The sequence below is a fragment of the Musca domestica genome, unplaced genomic scaffold, assembly GCF_030504385.1.
Source record: "Musca domestica strain aabys unplaced genomic scaffold, Musca_domestica.polishedcontigs.V.1.1 613, whole genome shotgun sequence".
NCBI classification, from domain to species: Eukaryota; Metazoa; Arthropoda; class Insecta; order Diptera; family Muscidae; genus Musca; species Musca domestica.
Window position 1 is genome coordinate 77825 of NW_026712368.1, and position 27950 is coordinate 105774.

General features: G+C 33.9%; 1 protein-coding gene across 3 annotated transcripts; it reads right to left on the bottom strand.

The window, feature by feature from the left end:
* On the bottom strand, positions 1-27349 carry LOC101893498 (furin-like protease 1). 3 transcript variants are annotated; one of them, XM_059129510.1, is made up of 12 exons: positions 27015-27349; positions 20569-20813; positions 20132-20514; positions 19717-19965; positions 19537-19665; positions 18599-19473; positions 18367-18540; positions 17142-17260; positions 15746-16897; positions 10024-10187; positions 5693-5771; positions 1-1921 (listed from the first exon to the last, which is right to left on the bottom strand). In XM_059129510.1, the coding sequence occupies exons 2-12, from the start codon at positions 20717-20719 to the stop codon at positions 1317-1319; spliced, it is 4080 nt and encodes a 1359-aa protein (XP_058985493.1). In that variant the 5' UTR covers positions 20720-20813; positions 27015-27349; the 3' UTR covers positions 1-1316. The 3 variants fall into 3 exon arrangements, with proteins under 3 accessions (XP_058985493.1, XP_058985492.1, XP_058985494.1); XM_059129509.1 differs by having other exon boundaries at positions 20132-20813; positions 27015-27348; XM_059129511.1 differs by lacking the exon at positions 15746-16897 and having other exon boundaries at positions 20132-20813; positions 27015-27346.
* Between the last annotated feature and the right edge of the window lie 601 nt (positions 27350-27950).

Below are 27950 nucleotides of genomic sequence, written 5' to 3' on the forward strand. Positions count from 1 at the left end.
TTTGAAAAATGACAATTAAACAATTTATTTTTTGTATGTTGAAAATAAAAATTAATAATTCAAAAAACGGAAATGTTTATAATTGGAAACTATTAAATTGGGTGAATTAAAAAAGCATAAATATTTACAATGTTCTTGTTTGGTAAATTCTTAAATATATACGGACGTACAAAACATTTTACAACAGTGGTTAAGTTGAATCTTTGTGTACGCTTCGTCGAATTGTAGGTAGCGCTCTTAGAAAAAAAAAATATTTTTAATTTTCGATTAAAAACGTATTACTCGTGGAAGAATAAAAGATATTGTAGAGCTACCAGCTGTTCACAATTTTCTCTGAGAGTGTTGGACTTCTCCCAAATTTATTGTTGTCAAGAATAAAAACAAAATATTTTCAAAATCAATGGTTAAAATACGCACAAAGCGGCTTAATGATACTGTCATGAAAGTGAATTATTAAAAACTTTGGATCCAATTTTTGAAAAAAAAAATCCACATTTTAAAAATGAGGAGACTGCCAAATATACGAGAACACTTGTTACATCCTAAAACTGATGTTAATATCAATAATATATACAAATTCATAAGAAATGTTTAACTTATTATATAATCTTAATCAAATTTGTCGTAACTTTAAAAAAAGTATTACAAGTATTAACGCTGGTCTCCACGTCTTATTAATAATGAAAAACAATTTTATAACATATTTTAGACAATCCCTACAATATAAAATGTGAAAAGGCAACTTTACATACCATAAACTAGGCTTTCGTATTTAAATTTGCAAGTTAATACCTAAAAATTAAACCCCAGATTTGGTATACATTCGTATCGATCAGCATATTTAACTACGATAACCGATTTTCAATAAATGATATCGAAAAAAATTGCAAATCTAGAAGATTTTTGCAGGTTCTGGAACAGAGAAATTGTTTCATTATAGATATACGCTAATAGAGTAACAAAAAATCCATATATTACTATTTGAACTAGTGTAAAGTAAATTATGAAAAAGCCGATTCATATGCATATATTAAACAATATTATGTATTTCGAATTATTTAGCTAAAATGTTAGTTTTAATGAGACTTAAATATATGCTAAGTCTTAAATAATCATTTAAATAACTTTACCAATACTATTTTCCATAAAAAAGACTATTGAAAGAGAGTGCGTAATAGCTTCTAAGTCTTTATATAGTATAGTATGAGCAACATTGTTCCGCAACCCTTTTGCATTATTTAAATTTGATGTATCTGGCCTTGTGTCACAAGCATTATTAAAATAATGGAAATTTTGTTGATCAGAGATGTTAGGTTTTAATCCAGTTCCTCTTGGGCTTCCTCATCAGCAATTAAGGACACACGATCATATCTGTAATCGACAGATGATTCAATCCCGGCTTTCCGTTGGCATTTGCAGATATTAAATCTTATCTCAGATTTGTTCAAAAGTACTACTAAAATTATTATCACAGATGGCACCAAAAATACCAAAAATAGCAAAGAACGGTAGTCGCGATCTGATCTCTGACTTGCTATTGCATTGCCGGAACTCCTTTCAGAAAAATTGACGCAATAAGACTCGTTGGTATTCAGTCGTCTCTTCAATTGGCTCCCACTATAACATGTTTTACATTCGGAACTCAAGGGACCAAAACAGTTGAAGCAACTTTTATCACACGGTTCACAGATAAAGGCAGTTTGACTGTTTAAAGTGTGACCATCATCATCAGTTTCACCTACTTCCGCTCCCCTGCTCCGCTTCTTTCGATCGTTGGCCTGCAATTCCTCATAATCAGGTGCCTGTCCACGTAGATTGTTGTATGTCATATCGACGTGTAATTGACCCCTAGCGATGTACGTATGGGCAGGGCACATATCATAGCAACGTCCTCTATAGAAAAATGTAGGCGGGGCACAAACTAAGTTAAAAACAAAAATTGAAATAAAGTTTTTAATTCAGACACAAAGTATGTGCAAAACTAGGAAAATAATAAAAAGAAACAGTTTCTACAAATTATTAACACGTTCATACATATAAACATAATAAACAAAGAAAAATACAAATGCGTTCAGTGAGCAAAAATTGTTAAGTCTAAAAATTCAAATTATTTTTGAAAAATCATCTACAAGTTTAATATTATTTTTTTTTGTTGATCTTTTGAGCAGTTGGGTGTTGTTTAATAAAATGTTAAAATTCTGAAAAATATGTTTCACCGCAATACCAGATGTATTACTGCCTATGAGCCTTTCGAATTACTTTTTGGAATGGAATTTTAATAGAAACAATTGCTGCTTTATTAATAATGTTCTAGACAAAGTAAATTATCTTTATGATATTGTAATTTTTGGATAACATTTTAAATGGAGAATTTGATCAATTTATTTGCTCACCGTACATTTTATAAAATGAATGCATGTCGGAAGAAATTAATTTTGCCCTTTTTTTAACGACACGTCTCTCTTGGGACTTGTAGGATCAGTAGTTAATTTTGCAGAACCGGTAGATATTCTAACACTTTGATGCCATTACTCACAGTCAATATATTAACAAAAAAATACTAGCGAAAACATGCTTTTAAATTATGAGGAAAAACAAAAGAACAAAAAGCAAAATTGTTTACCAGTCACCAACAAAGAAAAATAAAAGCACTTATGTGGGTAGGTGGAGCAGTGATGAATTTCGGGGACAGATGTGCTGTTTTTTTTTACTATAAGAGGTTAATGCCTGATGAACCACATAAGTACCATTGCGACTATTTTCCGAAAAGAAACGAAACGCAATGAAACAAAAGATTAAAAGAAAAGAAAACATTTGATGTATGACTCTCACTCACCTCCAATTTTCTATAAGTTGCTTTTATTTTTTTAAGAACTGGCTCATCAATAGACACTTGCTGTATCTTGATAGCGACAAATCGCGGAGTTAAGCACATTTTCGCTTACCTTATACATACAATGACAATTATCTATTCAGCATTTCAATTAGGTTCCTCTTTATTTAGGTATTTTTAAATGTAATTTCAGAATGCTTTTATATACATATTTGTTTCATATGAAACTATTGGCGTTTATTATTGCAAACTTATTATTTATTTTCTTTACAATTTGTTGCTTTATTACAATACATATTGTTATATTATTATGTTGGTGTCTAATTGATAAGTCGGTATGCATACACCGGAATAGGTTTGTAAATAATAATACGTAGTATATTCCCTAGTTTACTTCAAGTTAAACAATTTGGCATTTAAGTACGCTAAGTTGTAAAATATAAGTGATCATCTCCTCCTTAGTCTGGTGTACGTAAGCTTATCTCAATTTGCGCTACGACATACATACATACGTAAATAAATTTCCCCTCCTATGTTCGATACCCATTCGCTATGCTCAGTGGCCTCTGGGAATAATGAATTCCTCGTATAAAATAAACTTGTCATGCTAACGATATGCCAAAAATGCAACATGGAATGTTGAAAAAACATCAGTTAGGCTGCAAGTAACTCATTAATAATTGGGTAAAATAAATGGTATTCAACAAATGCGCACGGAGTTAGTGTGCACGAATAGGACTCTATATATACCTTACTAATCTATGAGAGCTATATGTGACAGCATCTCGACAAAACAAAATTAACGATTAAACAAAACATGTATGTGTATATATTGCTATAGGGTATAACAGAGATATGTGTGTTATAGTCGAGTTAATTACATAAGCAAACTATAGAAATTGCACTGTAACATCCATTGTCTAAAAACAAATTTGATAAACTTAAAATATTTTATTGCACTCAGTATGCATCCGCAGATGTAAATAATTATATTTGTGTTACTATACAAATGGATATGTTAAATTCATTTGTGAAGGTGTACGCCTGCCACAAATAAGAGCATGGTATGACTTTCCGGCAATATACAAACTATTGGCATGATCAAAAGTCTGGCAGCACAATTTTCAATAGGCGTCCGGTGGCATGTCGTAATTGCGTGACTAAGCTTTAATAACTTACTTTTGTATTTAAAAACAAATTTGACTTCAAACTAATACTATTGATCGATTAGAAAACCAACAGAAACATATATTTTTATGACAAAACAAAAATTTTGATATTCGTAATAATTATAGGATCAATATAATACAACTTGTCGAATTTATCAAAACAAAGGATTAATTTAGCATTTTATACGGCACTAGCTCTTTTAAAAATTGGCAGTCTCCATATGTTGACAACAAAAACTATTTTTATTGTTTGGCTTGCTTAACCGGTTGTCTATTTGTTTAGACCCAATGAGACAGAAGTATGCACCCCCGCACTAATGCAGGCGAAAAATTGGGTTAATAATATTTGTGCTCATGTTTATTTTTACTTTATTGGGCGATAGATTTAATACTATAAAACCAACATTTTGACATTTCATTTCCATTATAGAAATGACTCTTCAAAAAGGTGCAAGACTAATGATTCGATGCATATTGACATTAACAAACAAAGTTAAAGATTGTTATGCAAAACATAAGCCCCACACAGTATCAGATGCATGATTGTTGTTGATTGTAAACGTGGATCATTGTCACTTTTCACAAAACATATTTCATTTACGAAAACAGAGCTCCTTTAAGAAACGTTATGTATTGATTGACACTAATTAGAAATTTTGAACATTATTTTGGTACATTAATTTAGTATAGGTTTATGCACTTTTTATTACAAGTTGTTAAGAAGTTTATATGGTGTAAATCTAAAAGGTTTTCCAAATATATCCAGAAACTGAGTCTGGTTTCAGAGGACTACAGAACAATCCATATTGAGTTGTTTTTGTAATTCTCAAAAAAATCACCTGTTCACTTTTTTAATGTTTAAAAGCTTCTATACAACCGAAAAAGTAGCATTTTCATTCTTGGGAAGCATTACTATTTTCTTAAAAATTTCAATATATTACATGTTTCAAACGCCAAAAAAAAAAAAAAAAAAAATATATATATATATATATATATATATATATATATATATATATATATATATATATATATATATATATTAGATAATGAAAATTCACGCACATTCTTTTATGTTTAAAACAAATATTTTGTATATTTTATAATGTGTATATATATATATATATATATATATATATATTAGATAATGAAAATTCACGCACATTCTTTTATGTTTAAAACAAATATTTTGTATATTTTATAATGTGTTTTTATCCCCCTACGAGGTAGGAATGACGGAAAACCTAAGTACAAATTGAAACTATATGAAGCTACTCATGACTCGAAGGCCCGACCCAAATATCTAGTTTACAAAGTGCAGTTGACGATTCTAAAGTCGTCACCCAATGTAAGGCGTGCAAATAGTTTTACACGTACACTAGACAACCATTGATTCCATTGTAGTATTAATAGCTTAACTCCAGGGCGCCACCTATAGATTACATTTAAAAAATTGTTTTCTGTCTGTTCTAAAATTTGATTCTATATAATGTTTTACTTATATCTACATGTGTGTATATAATTTGTTGGCTAAGTTATAACTAAATTGTTGTTTACTCTGTACAGGGTATCTAATGGCTAACATTTCCCATTTAGCTTATTGTTAGAGACATTGGTGTAAAGAATTATCTCTTTCGACTGAAGAGGTTATTAAAAGAAATATAGGAATATATAATAGTTAATAAGGACAAACCTAAGCACTGGAGATTTATTGTAGCTTTCAGGCAACTTGTATTTGTGCGATCGTGGTTCTCCATACCGGATTCACCAAGCTGAAATTATATAAAAAAAAGTTATTAACATAGTTGTTTCTTTTAAAATAAAAGCCAAACATTTTTAAGACAATTCGCATAAATATCTGCGGTAAACTACCGCACATTTTCACATTGCTACTAATCGAATCTGTAATATTAGATAATTTTTACATTATCATTAACTAAGTTGAAAAAACTAAAAGTATACTTGCTGTTATTTGCACCAACTTTTTCGACCTTTTTAATTGATTTTTGATTTTTGTCGAAGCTCCTCCAAACTTGGCAAGTATTGTTAATTTTCATTGATTCCATGCATGACTCAGTTATAAGTTCAACAAATAAGACCAATTGATACCTTCATTTACTGTCAACACAATTTAAATTCGCTTTATAATCGCGTACGAAAAAAGACTGTAATCCGTGGTTGATTTTAAATTTAAAATATTTATTTAATAGAAATGTGGATCATTTGTGGATGTTGGGTACAAGGTACATTCTGGGTACATTGGGTACATTCAAGGTACATTCTGCAGCTTTAACTTTGATTTTAATAATATGCTTTTTTAGAATGTATACGGATCCACTGTACATTTAAAGTCTATGATGCGTGATTCACAATCTAGTGTTGAATATGGTTCCCAACATATCACACAGAAATTTCGTGTTTTTCTTCCAAGCTCTTTCTGAGTAACTGACTTCTTTTTCAGATTAATGATGTACAGAATTATTTCTCTATTATAATTCAATTTCTTGAACACGGGTTTGTTGTTCAAAACATACAAAACAGCATTTTTAAACATGGTTTTTATTTTCCACTTTATATGGTCTGTGCTATACCGACGCATGATTCTCATTGAGATATATTACAATAATAGTCGTAGTGGATATCACAAAAAAGTTTGTGATCAAGCGGTTGTTGTTGTTGTTGTTGTTGTATCAGTAGTACATATGGGTGCTTGCATTCTGCTAATCTTGTCCAAGCTCCCGGTTTAAAAATTCGGCTACTTTAACGGACTGTAGCCCGAGATCTTTTGGAGTGAGTGGAATAGATTTGGCTGCACATTCTGCACGTTAAACGAGTATGCCCCACCCGAATAAGAGGAGAATGTCACAGTTCGCCAGACTTAACTATAATGTCACCTGGTCTGATAAATGGCGTGACTTGGCAACCCGTCATTTCTCTTGGCTCAGACAATCTCCCGATAATCGTCTCCATATACTGGTCGCCACATGGCCGCGGAGATGAGAACACAGCTGAATGTGCAGGTTGAGGGAAATTTAATACCGACCACGAACTACCCCAAGATTCAAGAGGTCACATTCGACCGCTTGTTCAAGTCGTCCGCGCAAGTCACAGCTATGCGACAAGATGAAAAGTAGGAAACGATAGGTTGGTCTGTGATCAGGTATGCGGCTCCAATGTGCGAAAACTAAAGCTACGCAGTGGAAGCACATCCAAACCTACCAGAATGCGACAGGGAGCCTCCTCATGACACCAGTAGACCATCTACATAAGGAGGCGAAAGTCCTTCCCTTACGTCAGCATAATAATATGCTTTCGTTCAATACCTGCTTGAGTGTTACCGTGAACGCTATAAAACGCTATAAAAGAGAACCTCTACATCAAGAAGTCTATCAAGCAGGTCTGAGTGGCATTCATACCGATGCAGTCGCAGATGCTATCAGCAACTACAGAATGAATGCCGTCCTCGGAGTCCACCCCCAATCCATTGCAGCTGAAGAACGCCAGCTGTCAAGGCAAACCCGGGTAGTTTTGGAGCAATTACGTTCAGAATGGTGTAGTCGTCTCAATTCGTATTGGGCACGAATTGACGAAGATTTGTGTGACGTCTGCCCGGCGTGTGATGCAGGCCCGCACAATACGCTGCACCTCTTTAATTGCACAGCCAAATCTATTCCACTCACTCCAGAAGATCTCGGGCTACAGTCCGTTAAAGTAGCCGAATTTTTAAACCGGGAGCTTGGACAAGATTAGCAGAATGCAAGCACCCATATGTACTACTGATACAACAACAACAACAACAACCGCTTGATCACAAACTTTTTTGTGATATCCACTACGACTATTATTGTAATATATCTCAATGAGAATCATGCGTCGGTATAGCACAGACCATATAAAGTGGAAAATAAAAACCATGTTTAAAAATGCTGTTTTGTATGTTTTGAACAACAAACCCGTGTTCAAGAAATTAAATTATAATAGAGAAATAATTCTGTACATCATTAATCTGAAAAAGAAGTCAGTTACTCAGAAAGAGCTTGGAAGAAAAACACGAAATTTCTGTGTGATATGTTGGGAACCATATTCAATGCTAGATTGTGAATCACGCATCATAGACTTAAATGTACAGTGGATCCGTATTTCCATTTCCAATTTATTGGTAGATGTTGCACGTAAATAGTCTTCCTAGATCTGGAACCAATATTTCCCAAAGATCTATAATCTCTCAGAAGTGGCAAAAGAATAACATTTATTATTGATTTTTGACTGAAAGGCATCTATATGGGATACAGACAATTGACTATATTCTTCAACGAAATCAGCCTTAACGAAATAGTCAGAAGTGCGTCTTTCCTGTATTTGTGAATTCTCCAAAGAGTCACTGGAAGGGACATTTTCGTATTTTGTCTACAAAAGTTGGCAAACTATTTCGCACATTGAATATTTTTGGATGGCCATCCAAAACTGCTTGGCTTTTGCAATGTCCGGTAACCCCCATTCAAATGTGCATGAGGACCGGGCGATAATTACGACCTGCTGACAATTTTGCAGGTTTTTGGTCCATTTCAACCCCTAAATATATGGCGATCATCTCCAAAACGAGTAGGCTTCTATTCTGACCCTCTTCTTATCCCCATGCAAAATTTCGTAAGGATCGGGCCATAAATGCGATCTGTATATGATATCCTGATATCCTAACTACTTAGTTTTGTTAGCTGTAGAAATATTACCAAATGTTTAATTCAAAATGAAAATATGCCAAAAATATGACAAAATTGAAAAAATATGAGAAAATGTTACAAAATCAATATTTTTATCTTTAGAGAGATATTTTTGTGGAATTTTTTAGAAGTTTTTTGTTTCCTGCCAAGAGGCCATTCTGAATTAATGAGAACAGTCGAAATCAGTTCAGCCGTTCTCGACATATAAGAAATCTTTCAAGCATATCTTCTTTGATAGACATATATATCGCACATATTTTGCTATATATCCGATTTGTTGGATGTTAACATCAATGTAAAGGTCAGAAGTAACCTTTTCATGGCTTCGTGATTTCGCCGGAATTTAAAATATTCGCGGTTTAATGAAAAATGTTGAATTTTTTCAACACAAAATATATGGTGGTATATTATCCGATGACCACCATAATTGGTAGGCTTCTTCCCCGCCCTAAACTCTAGCTACATACGAAATTCCGCATCGATTGGTCTATAATTGCGACCTGTATAGCTACTGCAAATATTGGTCCATTTCAACCCCTAAACATTTGGCGATCGTCTCCAAAAGAAATAGGCTTCTATTCTGACCCTAGCCCCACCTCCATTTTAAATTTCGTGAAGATCGGACCATAATTGCGACCTGTAGAGTGATTACAAATTAACATGGACAGACGGACAGACGGACGGACATACATACATAGCTAGATCGACTCAGCTCGGCGAGCTAGGAAGATACATATATACTTTCGTATATGGGAAACCAATATTTCGAGGTGTTACATAAATTCTGGCCCAATCAAACTTATAATACCCCCAACACATAGTGTTGTAGGGTATAAAAAGCATATTATTAAAATCAAAATTAAAGCTGCAGAATGTACCTTGAATGTACCCAATGTACCCAGAATGTACCTTGTACCCAACATCCACAAATGATCCACATTTCTATTAAATAAATAAATATTTTAAATTTAAAATCAACCACGGATTACAGTCTTTTTTCGTACGCGATTGTAAAGCGAATTTAAATTATGTTGACAGTAAATGAAGGTATCAATTGGTCTTATTTGTTGAACTTATAACTGAGTCATGCATGGAATCAATAAAAATTAACAATACTTGCCAAGTTTGGAGGAGCTTCGACAAAAATCTTTAATATACAATTAAAAAGGTCGAAAAAGTACTACTTTTACAGGGCAATAAAAAAAAAAAAAAAAAAAAAATATATATATATATATATATATATATATATATATATATATATATATTAGTTGTCTGATATATATGTATATATACTAAAACCAACCTTTGGTGTATCACGCCACTGACTATTTGAGCCATAGTCAAAATTATTGCGTTCTGCTTCTGCAGTAACCAAGTTGAATTTGTCCGTGGCCATAGGAACAGGATCATCAGGTTGAGCAGGTTCTTCTGTGCCATAGAAAATCAAATCCCACTGAGTAATTTGAGCTAAAATACAATATTTATATAGTAATTAATTCACATAATTACTATTGAACAGTGGTTATGTCATGCATACTATGCTACAAAAATATACATATTTTTTCATTAAAAAAAGAACAACTAAAAACTGAGTGCAGCATACATTTGATTTTATGTGGTGATAAATTTACTGGTTGCACAACAAACGTGCCCTCTATGGTATTAATTTGGAATGATTTCTTACAATTACAGTGGATAAATACTTTCGAATTTGTGGTAAAAATGAGCTAAAAATATTTTTTATCCAATTTAAAGTTGTTTATCAAATATTTAACTAGCATTCGTTGATAGACTAGGTCAGTGTTATAGCTACGGTTGTGTTTTAATTTTAACATGTCTCTGTGGTGGGCAGTCCCTTTTCATATTTTCCCATGGACTAGATTTAGTCCAGACTTTATTTGGTAAAAATGAGCTAAAAATGTTTTTTATCCAATTTAAAGTTGTTTATCAAATATTTAACTAGCATTCGTTGATAGACTAGGTCAGTGTTATAGCTACGGTTGTGTTTTAATTTTAACATGTCTCTGTGGTGGGGAGTCCCTTTTCATATTTTCCCATGGACTAGATTTAGTACAGACTTTATTTTTTTTATTTATATTCAATTAACACAGTTACCTAGCCCATAGGACGGTTCTAAAAACTTCTATACATGACTACTCTAAATACTCTACTCTTTACAGTTTCATGTCTTTGATAAAAGTAGTATATTGTATCACATGGTTCGCCCGTTCAGTTATAGCCTTCGCTCTTGTTTGAATTATGGTTAATAATAAGAATTTTTCAAGAATCAAAATGAATAATTTAATAATTTGATAATAGTACGACCACGCACTTATTATATCTTACTGACATGATTAGAGATGTATTTAATTCATCTGATGTTGGGTTATTATTGGGCCTTGACTTGTCAAAGGCTTTTGATTCGATAAACCATTCCCTTTTACTTGACAAGCTGAGGGTTAAGTTTGGTTTTTCATCTTCTGCGTGTCGTTTAATGGCTTCATATTTGGAAGGTAGGTCTCAGTTTGTTGTTCATTTGGGTGTTTCGTCTGAAGTTTGTAGTGTCCAATGTGGAGTCCCGCAAGGTTCTGTACTGGGACCGTTGTTATTTATTATGTTCATTAATGACATTGTGCACTCAGTGGTTGATGACAGGTGTTGTCTGTTTTTGTATGCAGATGATATTCATGTTTTCTTCAGAGAGGCTGATATTGCTGGGTTGGAAGGATTGGTTAATTCTATTGTTTTGTCTCTTTCGTCGTGGATTTCGCTAAATGGCCTTATGATTAATTGGAATAAAACTAAAGCTATGCTGTTCAATGATCATGGTAATGGTGGTTCTCTTAATATTACTGTGGGTTCTGTGTTAGTGAAATTTGTTGATGAAATGAAATGTCTTGGTATTATAATTGATCGGAAGTTGGACTTTAAGAGACACATTGATTCCTTGCTTTGTCGCATAAGGTTTCAGCTGCGGAGGCTGTATTGTCTTAATGCTTATTTGCCTTGTCATGTTAGGAAGAGAGTGGTTGTATCCTTGCTGCTATCGCAGGTAAATTATTGTCTAGAGGTAGTCTCCGGTACTACTTCTTCTCAAATGCAACGTATCCGTAGGGCGGTAAATTCGATTGTTCGTTATGTGTATGGCTTGCGTCGTGGTGATCATGTTTCTTGTTTTGTTAATGATCTCCTGGGATTGCCATTTAGCAGCTACGTTGATCTTCGTATTCTTCAATTTCATTACAGTGTTATGTGCAATTTTGACTCGCCTCTTCGTGACAACTTTGTGTTTTGTAGATCATCTCGAAATCCTCAATTGTTGTGTCCAAGGTTTTCGTCCTCCATTGGTGAGAGATCATTTGTGGTTAGGGCGGTGAGATTGTGGAATCAGCTGCCTTTGGCCTTACGTACTTTTGCCCATACCAATTATCTGTTTAGGGTTAAAGTAATTGAATACCTTCGCCTAAATATGTAGGCTATGTTTTTGTAGTGGTTGCTTCGGTTTATTATGGGTTTTTCTTTTTGCTTTTCTTTTTGTTTGGGCTGGGGAGCCACTATATTATCTTCTTAATTTTATTTGTAGGGTATAATGTGAGTTACTATTTATACTCTGTTTTGTGAGTAATAAAATAGTTATCTCTTATTTTTAGCTCGTTTCTGCTACACTTTTTCACTGCTCTACTAGACTATTGTTTAGTTGGTGATGGTGAATCGAGGTGTAGGGTTCGAGCTTCACGTGAATTATTAAGATAAATTATTAGGTTTAATATGTTATTTGTTAAGTTTGAATTAATCATTGAATTTGTATTATGTTAGGGTATTGTAGATAGATAATATAAGTTATGGGCCCTGTGGGCTTATTTATATTTCTTTGTAAGGTAAATAAATGAAATGAAATGAAATGAAATATTAAAACATAGGCGGAAATATAAGGTACCAGGAGTTTCAACGATACCTTCATGCAAATCACCCGAATTCATGACTTACATACATATTACGACGAACGCCTATCTTACAGACCTTAGGCCTACGCCGACGCCCACACTCATTCCCAAATAAAACTTGAAAGCTGTATGAGCCTATGAAAAACAGGTTAAAGAAGCTACCGTCTGCATTACCAGTACTAATGGAAACAAAGATTGTGAATTCAAGACCCGGCGTGTCAAAAAAATATATATAATATAATGCGTTGAGACGGTAAATGTATAGCTTCTTTTAAGTTTGCAACGACGGCCACTCATTCACAAAAAAAAAATACTGCAAAAGCGTATGCTGTATCTTCAGACCTGGCAGTCACAGTTATCAAAAACCAAAACTGTTGCTTTACTGTTCTGTAATTGATACTAAATAACTTGACGTCAACTATGCTGTGGCTGTGAAGTACTCACAGCATATCATCAGGTAGTCATCAAAATTAATAACCGCAATCACTGCTCGGATGTTCCGTGCAAAAAATTAGTTGAAGTGTAGTTTGCGGACTTGTATCACATGCTGGATAGCAGTTCTGTTTGAATTTGTTGCCAGTTTCCCATAGTCTTCGAGATTTACTATGCTGTGGTTGTGAACACTTAACAGCGCAGCACATAATGCCTTTAATTAAATATACATGAAATTTGTATGTGAATATACTTACAAATTTTTCTGTAAATATAATTCGGCTATTATATATTATAAATAAATAAATAAATAAATATATGCTTGTATCTCATTCAAAACTATGCTTAGACTGTAAACAACAAAACAAAATATTTATATGTGTGTGCATAAAGATTAATATAGACATTTATAAATAAATATGTTGTTGCAAAAAATCTTTGCTGGGGTTCGAAAATCTTGTAAACAATGCTTAAGCTTCGGAAGATAAATTAGTTTTATAAATATGCATATAGATTAATAAAGAAATTTATAACTAAATATATAAAAATATATAAAAATCTTCACTAATGTTCGAATAAAAAAAAACTACTATATGTTTCAAAACGGCTGTTCACAGAATTTCGAAGTTTTTTTTTATCAGTCAATAATAATTTCATTAAATATATACGAATACTTTTTCTGACAACTATATTTGGAACACATTATCGAAAAACTAGCCTACATATTTTCAGTCTACATACTATTAATAGTACATAAAAAGGTAATGACTAGACAAAACGCATTCTGAGAAAATGGTTTGTGGCTATACTATCTTGAATAACAGCTCATGACAGAGGTATGTTAATATAAAAAACATAATAATAGGAAAGAATGACAAATAAGAGGTTGAACAATCCAATATATTTGTTTCAAAATTCTATTTCATAGATCTTTGTAATTAATTGCATATTACCTTAGCGGTTCAAATCACTTAACATTGGTTACTATGTTGTTATGATATCGTAACAAAAGATCTATTTTCACCTGGTGATAACTTGACACTGGCTTGTCCTATATTTACACTTCTATGTCATTGAACTTTATACTCATATGGACATACAAAAAATTTATTCAAAAATAACTTTTTTTTAACCAAAAACAAGTAAAAAAGCTGAAAGTTCGGCCGGGCCGAACTTTGTATACCCTGCACCATTTGGTACAAATTTGGCAATTTTCATAAAAATAAAATCCGTTGAAAATTCTAAATTCTAATTCACAGACAATTTTCTGTCATAGGCTGTAGTACCCACTACGAACTTCAAATGCGAAATTTGAAACTATATAGCTATACGACGACGTGGACCTACATGGCCCATTTTCAATACCAAAAGTCCTGCAGACCGAATACACGTTTGAGTATACTTTTATCAACCTCCTTCATTTCGTTCGGAAGCTTGAGTGATTTCCACAGACGGACAGACGGATAGAGGGACAGACGAACGGACATTGCTAAATCGCCATAGAACTTTGTGCTGATCAAGAATATATATACTTTGTGGGGTCTAAAATGTATATTTCGAGGTGTTACAAACGGAATGAGGTGGAATATGGTGGAGGTTATAAAAAAACAAAAAAATTCGGCCGGGCCGAACTTTTGATACCCTCCACCTTTGGGCAAAGAAAAAAATTTATATATTTAAACGTTTTCCACTTTAAACTACAAATAGTAGTAAAAACGTTTGGGTAATGCTGTTAAACATTTCAAAAAAGCCATAAAGTGAGTGAGTCTGTTATATGGGGGCCAATTTTTAAGGATTGTCATGTACCAAGTCTTGTTATATACCTAATTTGAAACAATTTCGTGGGTAAATGTGACTAGTATTATCAAAATGCCGAATGTCGATGGGTATCGTTACTTGTGCGCCACAGGAAAACGAGGACCTATACATACATAGTTACGCCACCGAAGCTTAAACCCATTGTGAACTACAATTACCAATTTTTAGACCGTACCAACCATCCTTGACACAATACAAATTTTTCTGCCAGATTTTGAAGCTCTACTTCAAATAATGTGGGCTGTATAGTGATTTCAACAGACAGACGGACATCGCTAAATCGACTTAGAATTTTATACTGATCATAAATATATATACTTTATGGTCTACGATGAATATTAAGGGATGTTACAAACGGAATGACAAATTTAATTTACCCTCTTTTTCAAGGTGGAGGGTATAATAAATGGAAATAAAATTGTGTTCAAAATACCTACTATCTATGAAAAACATGCGTTGCAACATTTTTACACTCAGACTAAAATCATAAATAATTATAAGGAACATTTCAGATCTAAATGCAACATATTGTTATGATATCGTAACAACAGATCTATTTTCACCTAGTGATAATAATTATCCTATCCTATTACATCCTATCCTATCTTTACACTTCTATGTCTTTGAGCTTTATACTCATATGGACGTACAAAAAATGTATTCAAAAATAACATTTTTTAATCAAAAAATAAATGGAAATTAAATTGTTTTTAGAATACCTACGATCTATGAAAAACATGCTTTGCAACATCTTTACACTCAGAATAAAATCATAAAAAATGATAAGGAACATTTCAGATTTCAATGCAACATTTACAACAACTGTTGTACCATTAAATATTTTTTTCTGTGATGACGTTAGAGTGCCACTTATTGGTCTTTGAGTTCCGCCACTAACTCCGGCTGCGGCCAATAAAAGTTGCTGCTTCTTTAAAATATTTTGGTCTGGCACAAAACTGGATGACAGTTTGCGTGTATTTTCACGTGATGGCTTTGTAAAACTGCCGCTAGGATTAGTGGAAACATTAAATGGAAGTGACATTGAATGGTTTGTTTTTAACGATTTCTCAATTTCTATTTTTGTAATATTTTCCTTTTGATCTTTCAGCACTGGTTGATACGGCTGAAACTCTGGGAATATCGATTGTATTTTTTCATAACGCTCAAAGAGTTTGGTAATACGTTGATTAGACTGTACCGATGAAGTTTGGATACGATTCGTCGCTGACAATTCAGTTGTTGTTGTGGGAATTCTTGTGGATAGGAGATTCTTGACCTGCTTCGTAGCTTTCACGTGCAATTTCGCATTGCTTTCTCCGGAACCATACGTCACTACCTTCTTTGAATTTGTAATTGGCAAATCACCAACAACTTTCTTGTTTGATTTGTGATCAATAGAAGCCTGCAGTCGCTCGGATGAATGCTGAGTTTTCCCTGTTTTTGATTTTAAATTTTCAGAAGAAGATGTTGATTTCGATGATGAGATTTTGCCTTGCTGTGATATGCGATAAAATTTGTTCTTTGGAGTCGGTGTAGATGTTGAACTACTCTCCTTCGATTTCACTTTGTTATTTTTGTTGAACTTCGCGTTGTCCTGAGGCCTCGCCTTAAAGTTTTTATTTTGTTTAGAATTCTTATTATTCTGAGAAGATGAACCTTGCTTCATTGTAAATTTTTTATTGGGAACAACATGGCTCAATGTTGCATTTGGCAAAGCGAAATTGTTAACTATATTCGAAGGATTGGCTGTTAATTTATTTAAGGAGAATTTTCCACCTGCTCCCAATTTAGACGAAATAAAATTAGTTGATGGTATGCGTGGATATTGTGCAGAATAAATTTGGTACAGGCTGGTAGTAGTTGAACTTGAATTCGGAGTTGTGATGTCAAAGTTTGTGCGAGGTGTGGAAACTGGATCATTTGGGTCAATGGATTGGGTAGTACCATAAAATATTAATGACCACTCTCTAAGTAGAGCATGACCTTAGGTTAGTTATCGTTTAAACAATCGGTTCAAACGGATTTAAGTATTCATTTAAGCATATCAATGTGTAATTTTGAGACAATATCCAGAAAGCAGCATTGAGTATAATAAAGAATTACATTAATATTAATATGTGTAAATGTTGTAATTATATGTACAGGTTATTACAATATTGTACAAATACCTCTTGTAGAGTATATTAAAAAATACCGTCAAAAAGTACGACAATTTAAGGCTACTTACCCATATATCGTCCCTCGTTGTGAATCTCTAATTGCCAATTGCCGTGTGGAGATTCGCCCCAGGTATGAACAGACATGAATGGCCATTGATTAAAGCCGGAATGCGAAGTATCATGGACTCTATATATGAAAAAAGTTGTGTATATGAAAAAATTTAGATGTGACATCACACAATTCACTCTATTTAAAAATAAACAAGGCAAAAAAGCGTTAATTTCGGCTTGAGTGACATTTTAATACCACACCATGAGCTAAAGAAGCCCTCGATAATAGAATCGGGATTCCATATATACCATATAGTGGCCGGTACCTTTATATCAAAGCTATACCAAAACGGGAACCCACATAGATATTTTTATGCTTCAGATGTTGTTACATATTGTAAGCTTTAAATATTAAATTTGAAATACTACTGAATACCGTATTATATGGGGCATGTATAGCAATGTTCTGTCACAGGAGGTAAATGGAGAGGTAGAACTCGACCCTAAATACCGAATTTTAAAAAGTTACATTAGAAATAGAGTTTAAATCGTCAAAATACTGAAGATTAAACTGTTGAACCAAGGTTAAAAAAATTAGTTGTAAAATAAAAATGAATTATTTATATTGAATTAGCGTTTGAATTTATCCGCCAGCAAAATCAGTTTACTCAATTGGCTTTGAATAAAGCTTTCACTCAAAACTAAGAAGCTATAATTTCTTAGATCAAGTATACATACTTTGTAGGGGAAAAAGAGGTTATTCCTAGGAGATACTAACCGAATGTCATCGTCAATACCACAAATTGTTGGTAGCATTGTAAATTAACCAAATAGGTGGCATGATAAATTCAACAAATTTAAAAAACACAGCTCTGATTCTAAGAATCTTGTTACTTCGAAATTACTCACAATAAATACAAAAAGTTACGTTGATTGCTTTAAATATTATAAAAATTCTTGCCAAATTTTTAAAGAGTTGCTTTTTAAAGGAAAAGGAAGCTTCCTAGGAGATTTCTAAGTTATTGTAGGGAATAGAAAATGTTCCAAGAATTTATTACTCATGATTGCGCTGATTTATTGCCTAATTTCATTTCTCCCGTTTTGCCTCATCATTCCCCCACACAGTGTTTGCTAAGTATCACGTTTCAACGCGGAATGTATACCTAATCCTGACACTCAGAAAGTTAGTATCTGTCAATTTGTATACTTTTTATGTACTGGAGTGTGTTTATACATACATACCTAGGCGTTAGTAAAGTTACTTTTGTTCCAGCAGGAGAAATAAGATTTATTTGAATGTCGCCCCTTCGTTGTGATGTCAAGGTAATCTTGGCTTGAACATGTTCCAAAAAATTTATGTTCAAACAGTTTTTAACTGATAGTTGCAATGTTATGTGACTTTTGGGCGGAATCACTCTGAAATCAAGAGGTACAAGATACAATTTTGTTTTGGAACGGGTAGGTTTGTACATACTTATCGACATGTGGTGCATTAATTTCACACCGCTGCTGTTCGGGAACAGTTTTCCATTGACGAGCTAGTTTAACCATAGCTGCGGCATCCATTAGGCCGTAGCCAAATGAATGACTCACCCTTCTGCCGACACCATTCTTAGACCAAGTGGGATCCATTAGGTTGGCTGGCTTAGCTGTCCTTACGACAATATGTTGCATATCACGCCACGTTAGGTTATTATTGGATTCAAGTACCAAAGCAGCTATACCGGCCGCCAACGGAGCCGAAGCAGAGGTTCCTGTATGGGATACTGTGCACGAATGATGCAAATCTGTGGTAACAACCTGTTTTTCAGCCTGGCTTCCACTGCTATATGTTGTTGCCAGAGTAGAACTACATTTCTCCGAATACCAAGGCACAAAGCCATCTTCGGTGGCGCTAGAAATTGACAGTGTCCAAATTGAATTTGTATAACCATCACAGTTGCAATTATCCATCTCCCTGCCTCCATTTCCTGAAGCCCAAATGAAAATGCTACCCTTTCCCGCTCTTCCTTTAGTGACACCTTCTATGAAGGCGCGAGAGGCTAGTTCTCCTGGTCCATCAACCGTTTTTCCATCATCATCCGGACCCCAAGATGCACTATATATGTCTATATGTTGCGGATTTAAAGACAGCGAACGAGCTTCTACGGCATCAGTAACGTCCCCATCTAACATTCGGACACCGCCAACACTGGCACCAAACGCAATTCCTACAGCACATATTGAATTATTTGCAGTTGCGGCAACCTCGCCCGCACATCTTGTGCCATGTCGATTTGAGTCGGCCAAATCGTAATGAGGCATAGGATCTTCGTCATGACTATTCACGTCATAAGAAGCCTTTGGGTCCTGTAATATGCGTAAGTTATTTATCATCATATGTACTGTAGATAAACACATCGATTCACATACATAGTTGTTTATTATATCAGGATGATCGGACTCAAGGCCATCGTCTAAGATAGTAACCACAATTCCTTTGCCCGTAATACCTTCTTTCCACGCCGGTATTACATTCATGTCCAAATCGCCGCCTCGATTCTAGAAGAAACGTACAATCACTGTTTTCACGAATCATTCTGATTTACTTACCAAATACCACATGTGCTCCCATTTAGGGTCTGTAAAAGGCATGGCCTTTACCCTTGAAGAGGCGGACCTCGACGAAGTTCGTGAAGGCCTCATTCGTATGAAGTCCCTTTTCCGACGGGATTTGGCAATTTGTTGTTTAGACCAAGTGACACGTCCATCTTCATCAAGTCTTGATTGGTGATTTGTAGAAGGTTCCACTGATCGCTTTGCTACCTTGTGATGAGCGAACAGATAATGATCTTGAAATATCTGGAAATCACATTCAAATTGCAACGTTATTCTTAGTTTACCTTTTGTCAAATGTTTTGTGCCAAATTTAAAAGTTATATCTCTATCAACTCAATCGAAGTAAACCAATATTTTTTTATTTTTTCGTACACAAATAGCGAAACTAAATTAATATGTTTTTACTTACTTTGCCCATATTTACAAATCCGTTATCATGCGCCACTGCATCAGCTTTGCTATCCATATCACCATCTGGTATGTGTACGGCCCAAGTGTGCGTGTAATGATTTTCAAAACTACTCTCCTTATCGGCGTAATCCAGTTCATGCAGCAATGACCTGTCGTCGATGACAGAGCCGCTTTCAAACTCGCTGCATGAAACGAGACTAACCTGAAAGGAACACAAAAAAATGGCGATGCCTATCTCAAATATAAGCGTGGACCAATAGCTAGATCTGCATTTTCGGTTGGAACTGTGCCTCCGGCTCTCATGTCGATATTCGTTTAAGTAATTATGCCAATTTCGTCGTTCGGGGTAGTTTGTAGATCCATACTTATTTACATCTTCAGCTAAAATTATATTATTGTATAAAGTATCACATCTGACGGACTGAATTAGCGAACCACTCGCGTATGAGCTGCCTAGAAATGTTGTATTGTATGATATCTCGCCAGCACAATATGCTGGGAACTTCTTGTTTTCTTGGTTGCAACACAGTTTGCTATATGTCTTCCTCCTTTTTTGAGTTGACCATCGTACAACGTCGTTTTTCATTGTTTATGGAAAGAAAAGACTTTCCCACTTTCCTTTAACTTGAAGAGCCAAACGAAGTCCAAACAGCCTTATAGTTTTTATTAAATATTGTATTCTGAAAATGCAACAGGGAATACATCAATGAATTTCATCGAGTCAGGTATGATAACCCTCCTAGATTAATATTGGAATGTGATGTTGTTTGTATATAAACTGTGATTATAAAATCTTCAATGAATTATATGCCTCTCAACTGAAATTTTCATAAAAAGTGAGACGTATGAAACATATTTGAAACACACGTTTAACTTGGACCGAGATATTCCTTTTTCAATCACATACAAATTGCTGACAAAATGCACACATATATAGTTGTGACATTTTGTTCATGAGTCAATATTCGCAATATTCTTTGCAAACATTTTGCATATATATAGTTCTGACATTTTGACTCACGATCATTTTTAAACATTTAGGAAAGTTGCAGCAATAGGAGATGGTATAAAATATTGATTTGGAAACGAAAGCGGTGAGAGAGGTCAGGTTTTAAGTACCTCATGTACTGAACATGCAACAGTTACGATGTTTGGTCGAATTTATTCTTGATATTAAAAATAACAGTTAAATTGCAGGGATTTATCTGCCTTAGTTCTTGCACAACACCATATTGTGATTTCCCCATAAATACAGTCTAGTCAAACATTAGGTGAATGCGCTCGCGTTACTGTATTGCCGGTAAAACTGAACCAGTCCAATTAGCACAACGACAAATTCCTGTTTTCATTAGCACATGTGTCAGTGGCCCAAAGATCTGCCTCCCTATTGCTAACAAAGCTTTCGATCGTGCTTCAATAACAAAATAAATTAACGCATGGAGCAAACAATCCCAACACATCAAAACATAACTAATGAGAATATGGATAATAACTGTCCCAAATGCCGAGTTCCGTTAGACGAGAAGCCCATGCTTCAATCTTGCAGCAAACTATCCAAACAACAACACACATTTTTGCAAAGCAGAGGTGTTGAATTGATTAAACCATAAATGACCAAAATGTAAATTCTATATTTATGTACATACAACAAAGCAACCTTTTTACTTACATAAATAAATATATATAAATAATGGTTAATTAAAAACAAGCATGAATTGATGGCCTTTGTAGCTAATGCTTCTGTACTCATTGTAATTATCCAAATATTTACTATATGATTATAAGTAAATAAATTTTTTTTCGGGTGCCGAAATGTTAATACCGTCGCCAAAAAGTAAGTTTCGGTATTCAATATCCCATCGAGTTCAATTTAAAACCACAACTTACAAAGACCACCAAATTTTTGAGCTATACCAAAACACTGACCCACATTGAATATGTAGCGCCTTCTATCTCAAATAATTTGAAAAATATGTGATTACAAGATGCAGGCGGGAATTACATGATAATTTCCAAGAGTTACAAACTGAATGATCATCATAAACTACCCTTCGTAGTAAAGGATATAAAAATAAAACAAGTATGCAAAGGCTACAGTCGAGCGGGGCCGACCGTTGAATACCCTACAACACTATAATAAACGATACAGTTTATATAGGCGAGATACTCGAAAGAATTCCACAAGATATTGTGACAAATAATAAAAGAAAACCATCAGGTTTCGTTCTCTAATTTTCGAATAATAGCAACTTTAACTAATTTGCTCATTTCCAATTTATTGGTGGAAGTGGCAAAAGATTAACATTTATTATTGGTTTTTGACTGAAATGCATCTATATGAGATACAGACATTTGACTATATTCTTCAACGAAATCAGCGTTAAAGAAATCGTCAGAAGTGCGTCTTTCCTGTATTTGTGAATTCTCCAATAAGTCACAGGAATGGATATTTTGGTATTTTGTCTACAAAAGTTGGCAAACTCCTTCACACATTGAATATTTTTGGATGGCCATCCAAAACTGCTTGGCTTTTGCAATGTCCGGTAACCCCATTCAAATGTGCATGAGGACCGGGCGATAATTACGACCTGCTGACAATTTTGCAGGTTTTTGGTCCATTTCAACCCCTAAATATATGGCGATCATCTCCAAAACGAGTAGGCTTCTATTCTGACCCTCTTCTTATCCCCATGCAAAATTTCGTAAGGATCGGGCCATAAATGCGATCTGTATATGATATCCTGATATCCTAACTACTTAGTTTTGTTAGCTGTAGAAATATTACCAAATGTTTAATTCAAAATGAAAATATGCCAAAAATATGACAAATTTGAAAAAATATGAGAAAAAGTTACAAAATCAATATTTTCGTCTTTAGAGAGATATTTTTATGCGATTTTTTAGACGTTTTTTCTTTCCTGCCAAGAGGCCATTCTGAATTAATGAGAACTGTCGAAATCAGTTCAGCCGTTCTCGACATATATGAAATCTTTCAAGCATATCTTCTTTGATAGACATATACATCGCACATATTTTGCTATATATCCGATTTGTTGGATCTTAACATCAATGTAAAGATCAGAAGTAACCTTGTCATGGCTTTGTGATTACACCGGGATTTAAAATATTCGCGGTTTAATGACAATTTTTGAATTTTTTCAACAAAAAAGATATGGTCTATTTTACCCGCTAAATATTATACGATTAACACCCAATTTAGTGGGCTTCTTCCCCGCCCTAAACTCTAGCTACATGCGAAATTCCGCGTCGATTGGTCTATAATTGCGACCTGTATAGCTACTGGAAAATCCGACATTTTTTCAGTATTTGGTCCATTTCAACACCTAAACATTTGGCGATCATCTCCAAAAGAAATTGGCTTCTATTCTGACCCTAACCCCACCTCCATTCTAAATTTCGTGAAGATCGGGCCATAATTGCGACCTGTAGAGTGATTACAAATTAACATGGACAGACGGACGGACGGACGGACGGACATACATAGCTAGATCGACTCAGCTCGGCGAGATAGGAAGATCCATATATACTTTCCTATGTGGGAAACCAATATTTCGTGGTGTTATATAATTTTTGGCCCAATCAAACTTATAATACCCCCAACACATAGTGTTGTAGGGTATAATTAATACATAAAGCTTTCAAATTTTTGGACTAAAATAAGTCTTGTATTAGTCTAAAAATCAATTGTTCACTAAATAAACATTTGTATTTAACATTTAGAGTATTATAGTTAAAACAATTCTGCTAACTTCATTGGAAGACGTTACAAAGGAGAAAATCAGTTCAATGTATCACCTGCATCAATTCAAAGGAACACGTCAAATTCTGTAGACCAATCGTTAAATCACATGGTCACTACTTTTGTATGTTTATTGTCTTCCATAGAGTCCCACTCGACACATACCGATGCCCTTTTAATTATTTGTTGAAATATACTTCGGTACGATCTACGTTTAAATTAATCGTTTTAGAATGGCCATTCGTAAAGCGGTTTGTGAATTCAAAGCTAATTTAACGCACTCCAGTAGATTTTTTTTAGTCTTACCCAAGGTTAAAAACCACACAACATTTAGTGTGGTGTTAGCATAGTTAAAACAATTCTGCTAACTTCATTGGAAGACATTACAAAGGAGAATATCAGTTCAATGTATCACCTGCATCAATTCAAAGGAACACGTCAAATTCTGTATACCAATCGTTAAATCACATGGTCACTACTTTTGTATGTTTATTGTCTTCCATAGAGTCCCACTCGAAACATACCGATGCCCTTTTAATTATTTGTTGAAATATACTTCGGTACGATCTACGTTTAAATCAATAGTTTTAGAATGGTCCTTCGTAAAGCGCTTTGTGAATTCAAAGCTAATTTAACGCACTCCAGTAGATTTATTTTAGTCTTACTCAAGGTTACAAACCACACAACATTTAGAGTGGTGTTAGCATAATCAAGTTTGAAAAGTACTTCTTCTGGTTGTGTTAAGAATGAACCATTCACAAAGATATGAATCAAATTTACTTCCATTAAAAACATGTTGTCTCTTAGAAATGATACATTGATAAGTACCTAAAGTACGAATGTTATAAGAATTCAACTTATCAAGGGCATGAGATATATTCTACGCATGTGTGAAATAGCAAGTCATCGGTTAAAGCTAGAATTTTAAATCTACTTTATGGTGACCTCCAAAGTTACGTTTTAAATTAGCACAATAAGATACAAAATATACCACAACGCACAAGATATGGTTCGTTTGCTTTTAAGTGATGAAAAATGTTTACTAAAGCTATAGCCTAAAAATTTGTTACATGGGTCATTGTTTGTATGTTAGGTGTAGTTTACAGTTAATCACAAAATATTGCACATAGTATGGTACTCTCTATTGAAAATGTGAATTGAGAGTGAGTTTTTGGACGGAAATACCTATAAAGGCTACAGCTCACGAAAAATATATTGCCCATTATCAGAAACCCAACAAATTATGAGTCATTCCCTAAATTTGCAGTGGTATTCGCGGACCCAATATCATATACAAAGTATGTATATGCACCTTGCTACAGTGCATGGTAAATAATGGACGGTGGATAAATTGGGCAAACAATGACACAGTGTGTGATGGAAGTGGACAGGTGGCCATTCTTTTAACAAAAAGTTAAGTAAAAGAAGCAATTGTTCTTTTTTAATAAAACTAAAGCTGTCTCACTCTTGAGCCCTCTTGCGATTGGTAGATGAGTGTCACTTTTACGAACATTAATTGTCTCTTCCAGATAATTTTTGTAATCTACATCAGTCTAAAATAGAAAATAAAATTACCTGACCACTTCTGAAATTTTATCATATTGAATATCCTCCCGATAAAAATTTGATATGTGCAATAGACAGATTTGTTTACAGCAAAGGAGTTGATTTATTTCTATTTATTTATTTATATGGAATGAAATGGATAATCCACCGATCTTAAAGTTTCATAATTACCTCAAGTCAACTAGTAAAGTGATCAAAAATGTTTTGAAAATGTATCAAATGCACAAATTTCAAAAGAAATAATGTCGTTTTTTCTTGTAATTGGTTAATTATTACGGTTAACCAGGTTAAAGGTTTTGAGTGTAAGGAAGCTATGAAAAGAAAAAGCATGCCAATATGCATTATCGATGCTCTCTAAATACATATCAGCTCTTCCTGGGTTACAATATATGTCGATATATTAAATTTATTTTTATAGGTAAATGAGGAAACAAGTTTTGTCTCTCCAGCTGGATCTGTTTCCCATTAGTGTTAAAGGATATCCAAATACTTATTCCGAGTGCGATTAGTTTTATGAATAAATAAATTAATTTCAAGTTGCCAGGACATATAATGGATTCCTGCAGTCTCTAAAACAGTTTATATTGCCGAAAAAGACGTTTAAAATAATATACATTTCAGAGACAAGAGCATATTTTTTCTCGCATCAGATAGTGTTTTACTGTGCACTATAAACAAGACATTGTTACTACTGAAAACAATTATTGCAAGTTATACAAATCTTATGAAGGGGTTGGAACAAACAAAAAAAGGTGAAAAGCAATATATATGTAATAATGTTAAATGATATTTAGAATTCGGTGCAAATCAAATCATGTGTTTATATTACAGTTTTAAGGGATCGGGACAACAATTTAATAAAATTACGACTATTAGAGTGATACCAAGGTTCCGATGAACGACGTGTGCAGGTACAGACGGGACTGAATCGACTTCAAGTCTGAATAAAAGTCTATCAGTTTAATAAAGGTTGGTCTACCCTTATCATTTCGTTTGTTACACAATTTTAAGCCAAAACGTCTTACTATATTCTCCCCATATAATAGTGGATATTTAAATCGTGGAATCAGAAATCACATTTCTGTATTCAGCACACAAGTTAGACTAAAGAAACTTCACAATTACTAACAAACAAATTATGTAGTCTCCAACAGAACTTGACCTTATTTCACACGAGCCTCGATAAAAAATCTAGTATGATACTTTGAAGAGGTGCTGCGTCGCGCATTATAGGGGCTTGCAAAGGTAAATAATAGCGAAAACATCGATAATCTTGCCAATGAGAAACAAATTGCGACTATGCCGCACTCCCCCCTTCATTCCAATCTGTCGAATTGTTTTGTGTACAAAAACGAAAGAAAGGGACAGGCGCCGTCAAATATATAAACACAGGCATTGCAACAAATAAGAGGTACATATATTTTCACGGATAACAGAGCAGTGCGATTATCTGCAGGACAAATCCTTTGTGAATAGATCTTCATCCACGGTCAGGTGTTTGCAGAGTAGTGGAAATGCAAAATTTTAAACTACACATTAAACATGTCATTCTTACCGCATATATTAGAATATATAAACATACGAGCAATTTATGTTATTGGTCTTCCAAGACGGAAATGAATTAACTGCAAATACGTCGATATTTGCTTATATTGGCCGAAAATTGTTATTCAGTACTTGGGTTTCTAGATTAATTTAGTTGGAGCACACAACACAACACACATGTCCACATGGACCACGATACCGTAATCAATCCATAGTAATTAAAAGTTACAACCAAAAATTATAAAAATTATTTGTACACATAATTCTTTAGATTTTTAGTAAAAACGAAGACTGCGAATGAAACAATTCCACACGAACACGAACTACTAAACGTCAAAAATAACTCAAAACTAGGGATACATAAGTCGACAAATCGATTAAACTTAACAAAAATACAAGGTACATCTACAGGGGTAGACGTCACTTCGACAGATTGTTAAAAAAACAAATTAGACACTTTTAAAACAAATTGGTTCCAGAAAGCGGGAATGTACATGTTTTTACTACGATAACCGGTTTTTCCTTTATGATGTCGAAAATTTTCATAACTATTTGATTCTTCTCAAAATATTCATTTTCAAAATATTTATTTATAATTCGTTTGTACTTACGTAAATCCAGATGGGAACCTATTTTCTATACAGTTACATTTGGCAATGTAAATATGACTTTACCTTCTTAATTTTACCGTGCGGCTATTTTATTAACATTTCATACGGGTTTTGGAACAGAGCAATTATCATGACAGAATAAAAGAGTGATCTCAGTGGAAAAATCGGTACAGAGCAATCGTCATGACAGAATTAAACAGAAATCTCAGTTGAAAAATCGGTAAGGCGACTCTTTTTTATATTGTAACTCTCCTTTCATTTTTAGATAATTTTTTATACAAACATGTTTGCACTTATTAAATACTGTATAGTTCATTCGACGTATGCGCAATGGA

Coding starts and splice junctions, on each gene's coding strand:
- LOC101893498 (XM_059129509.1), bottom strand. CDS start 20,719: ATGAAAAACGACGTTGTACGATGGTCAACTCAAAAAAGGAGGAAGACA. Junction 10,188..15,745: donor ACAGAAAAAAATATTTAATG/GTACAACAGTTG, acceptor ATTGTATTTTAG/CTCAAATTACTCAGTGGGAT. Junction 5,772..10,023: donor AGTGGCGTGATACACCAAAG/GTTGGTTTTAGT, acceptor ATATAATTTCAG/CTTGGTGAATCCGGTATGGA.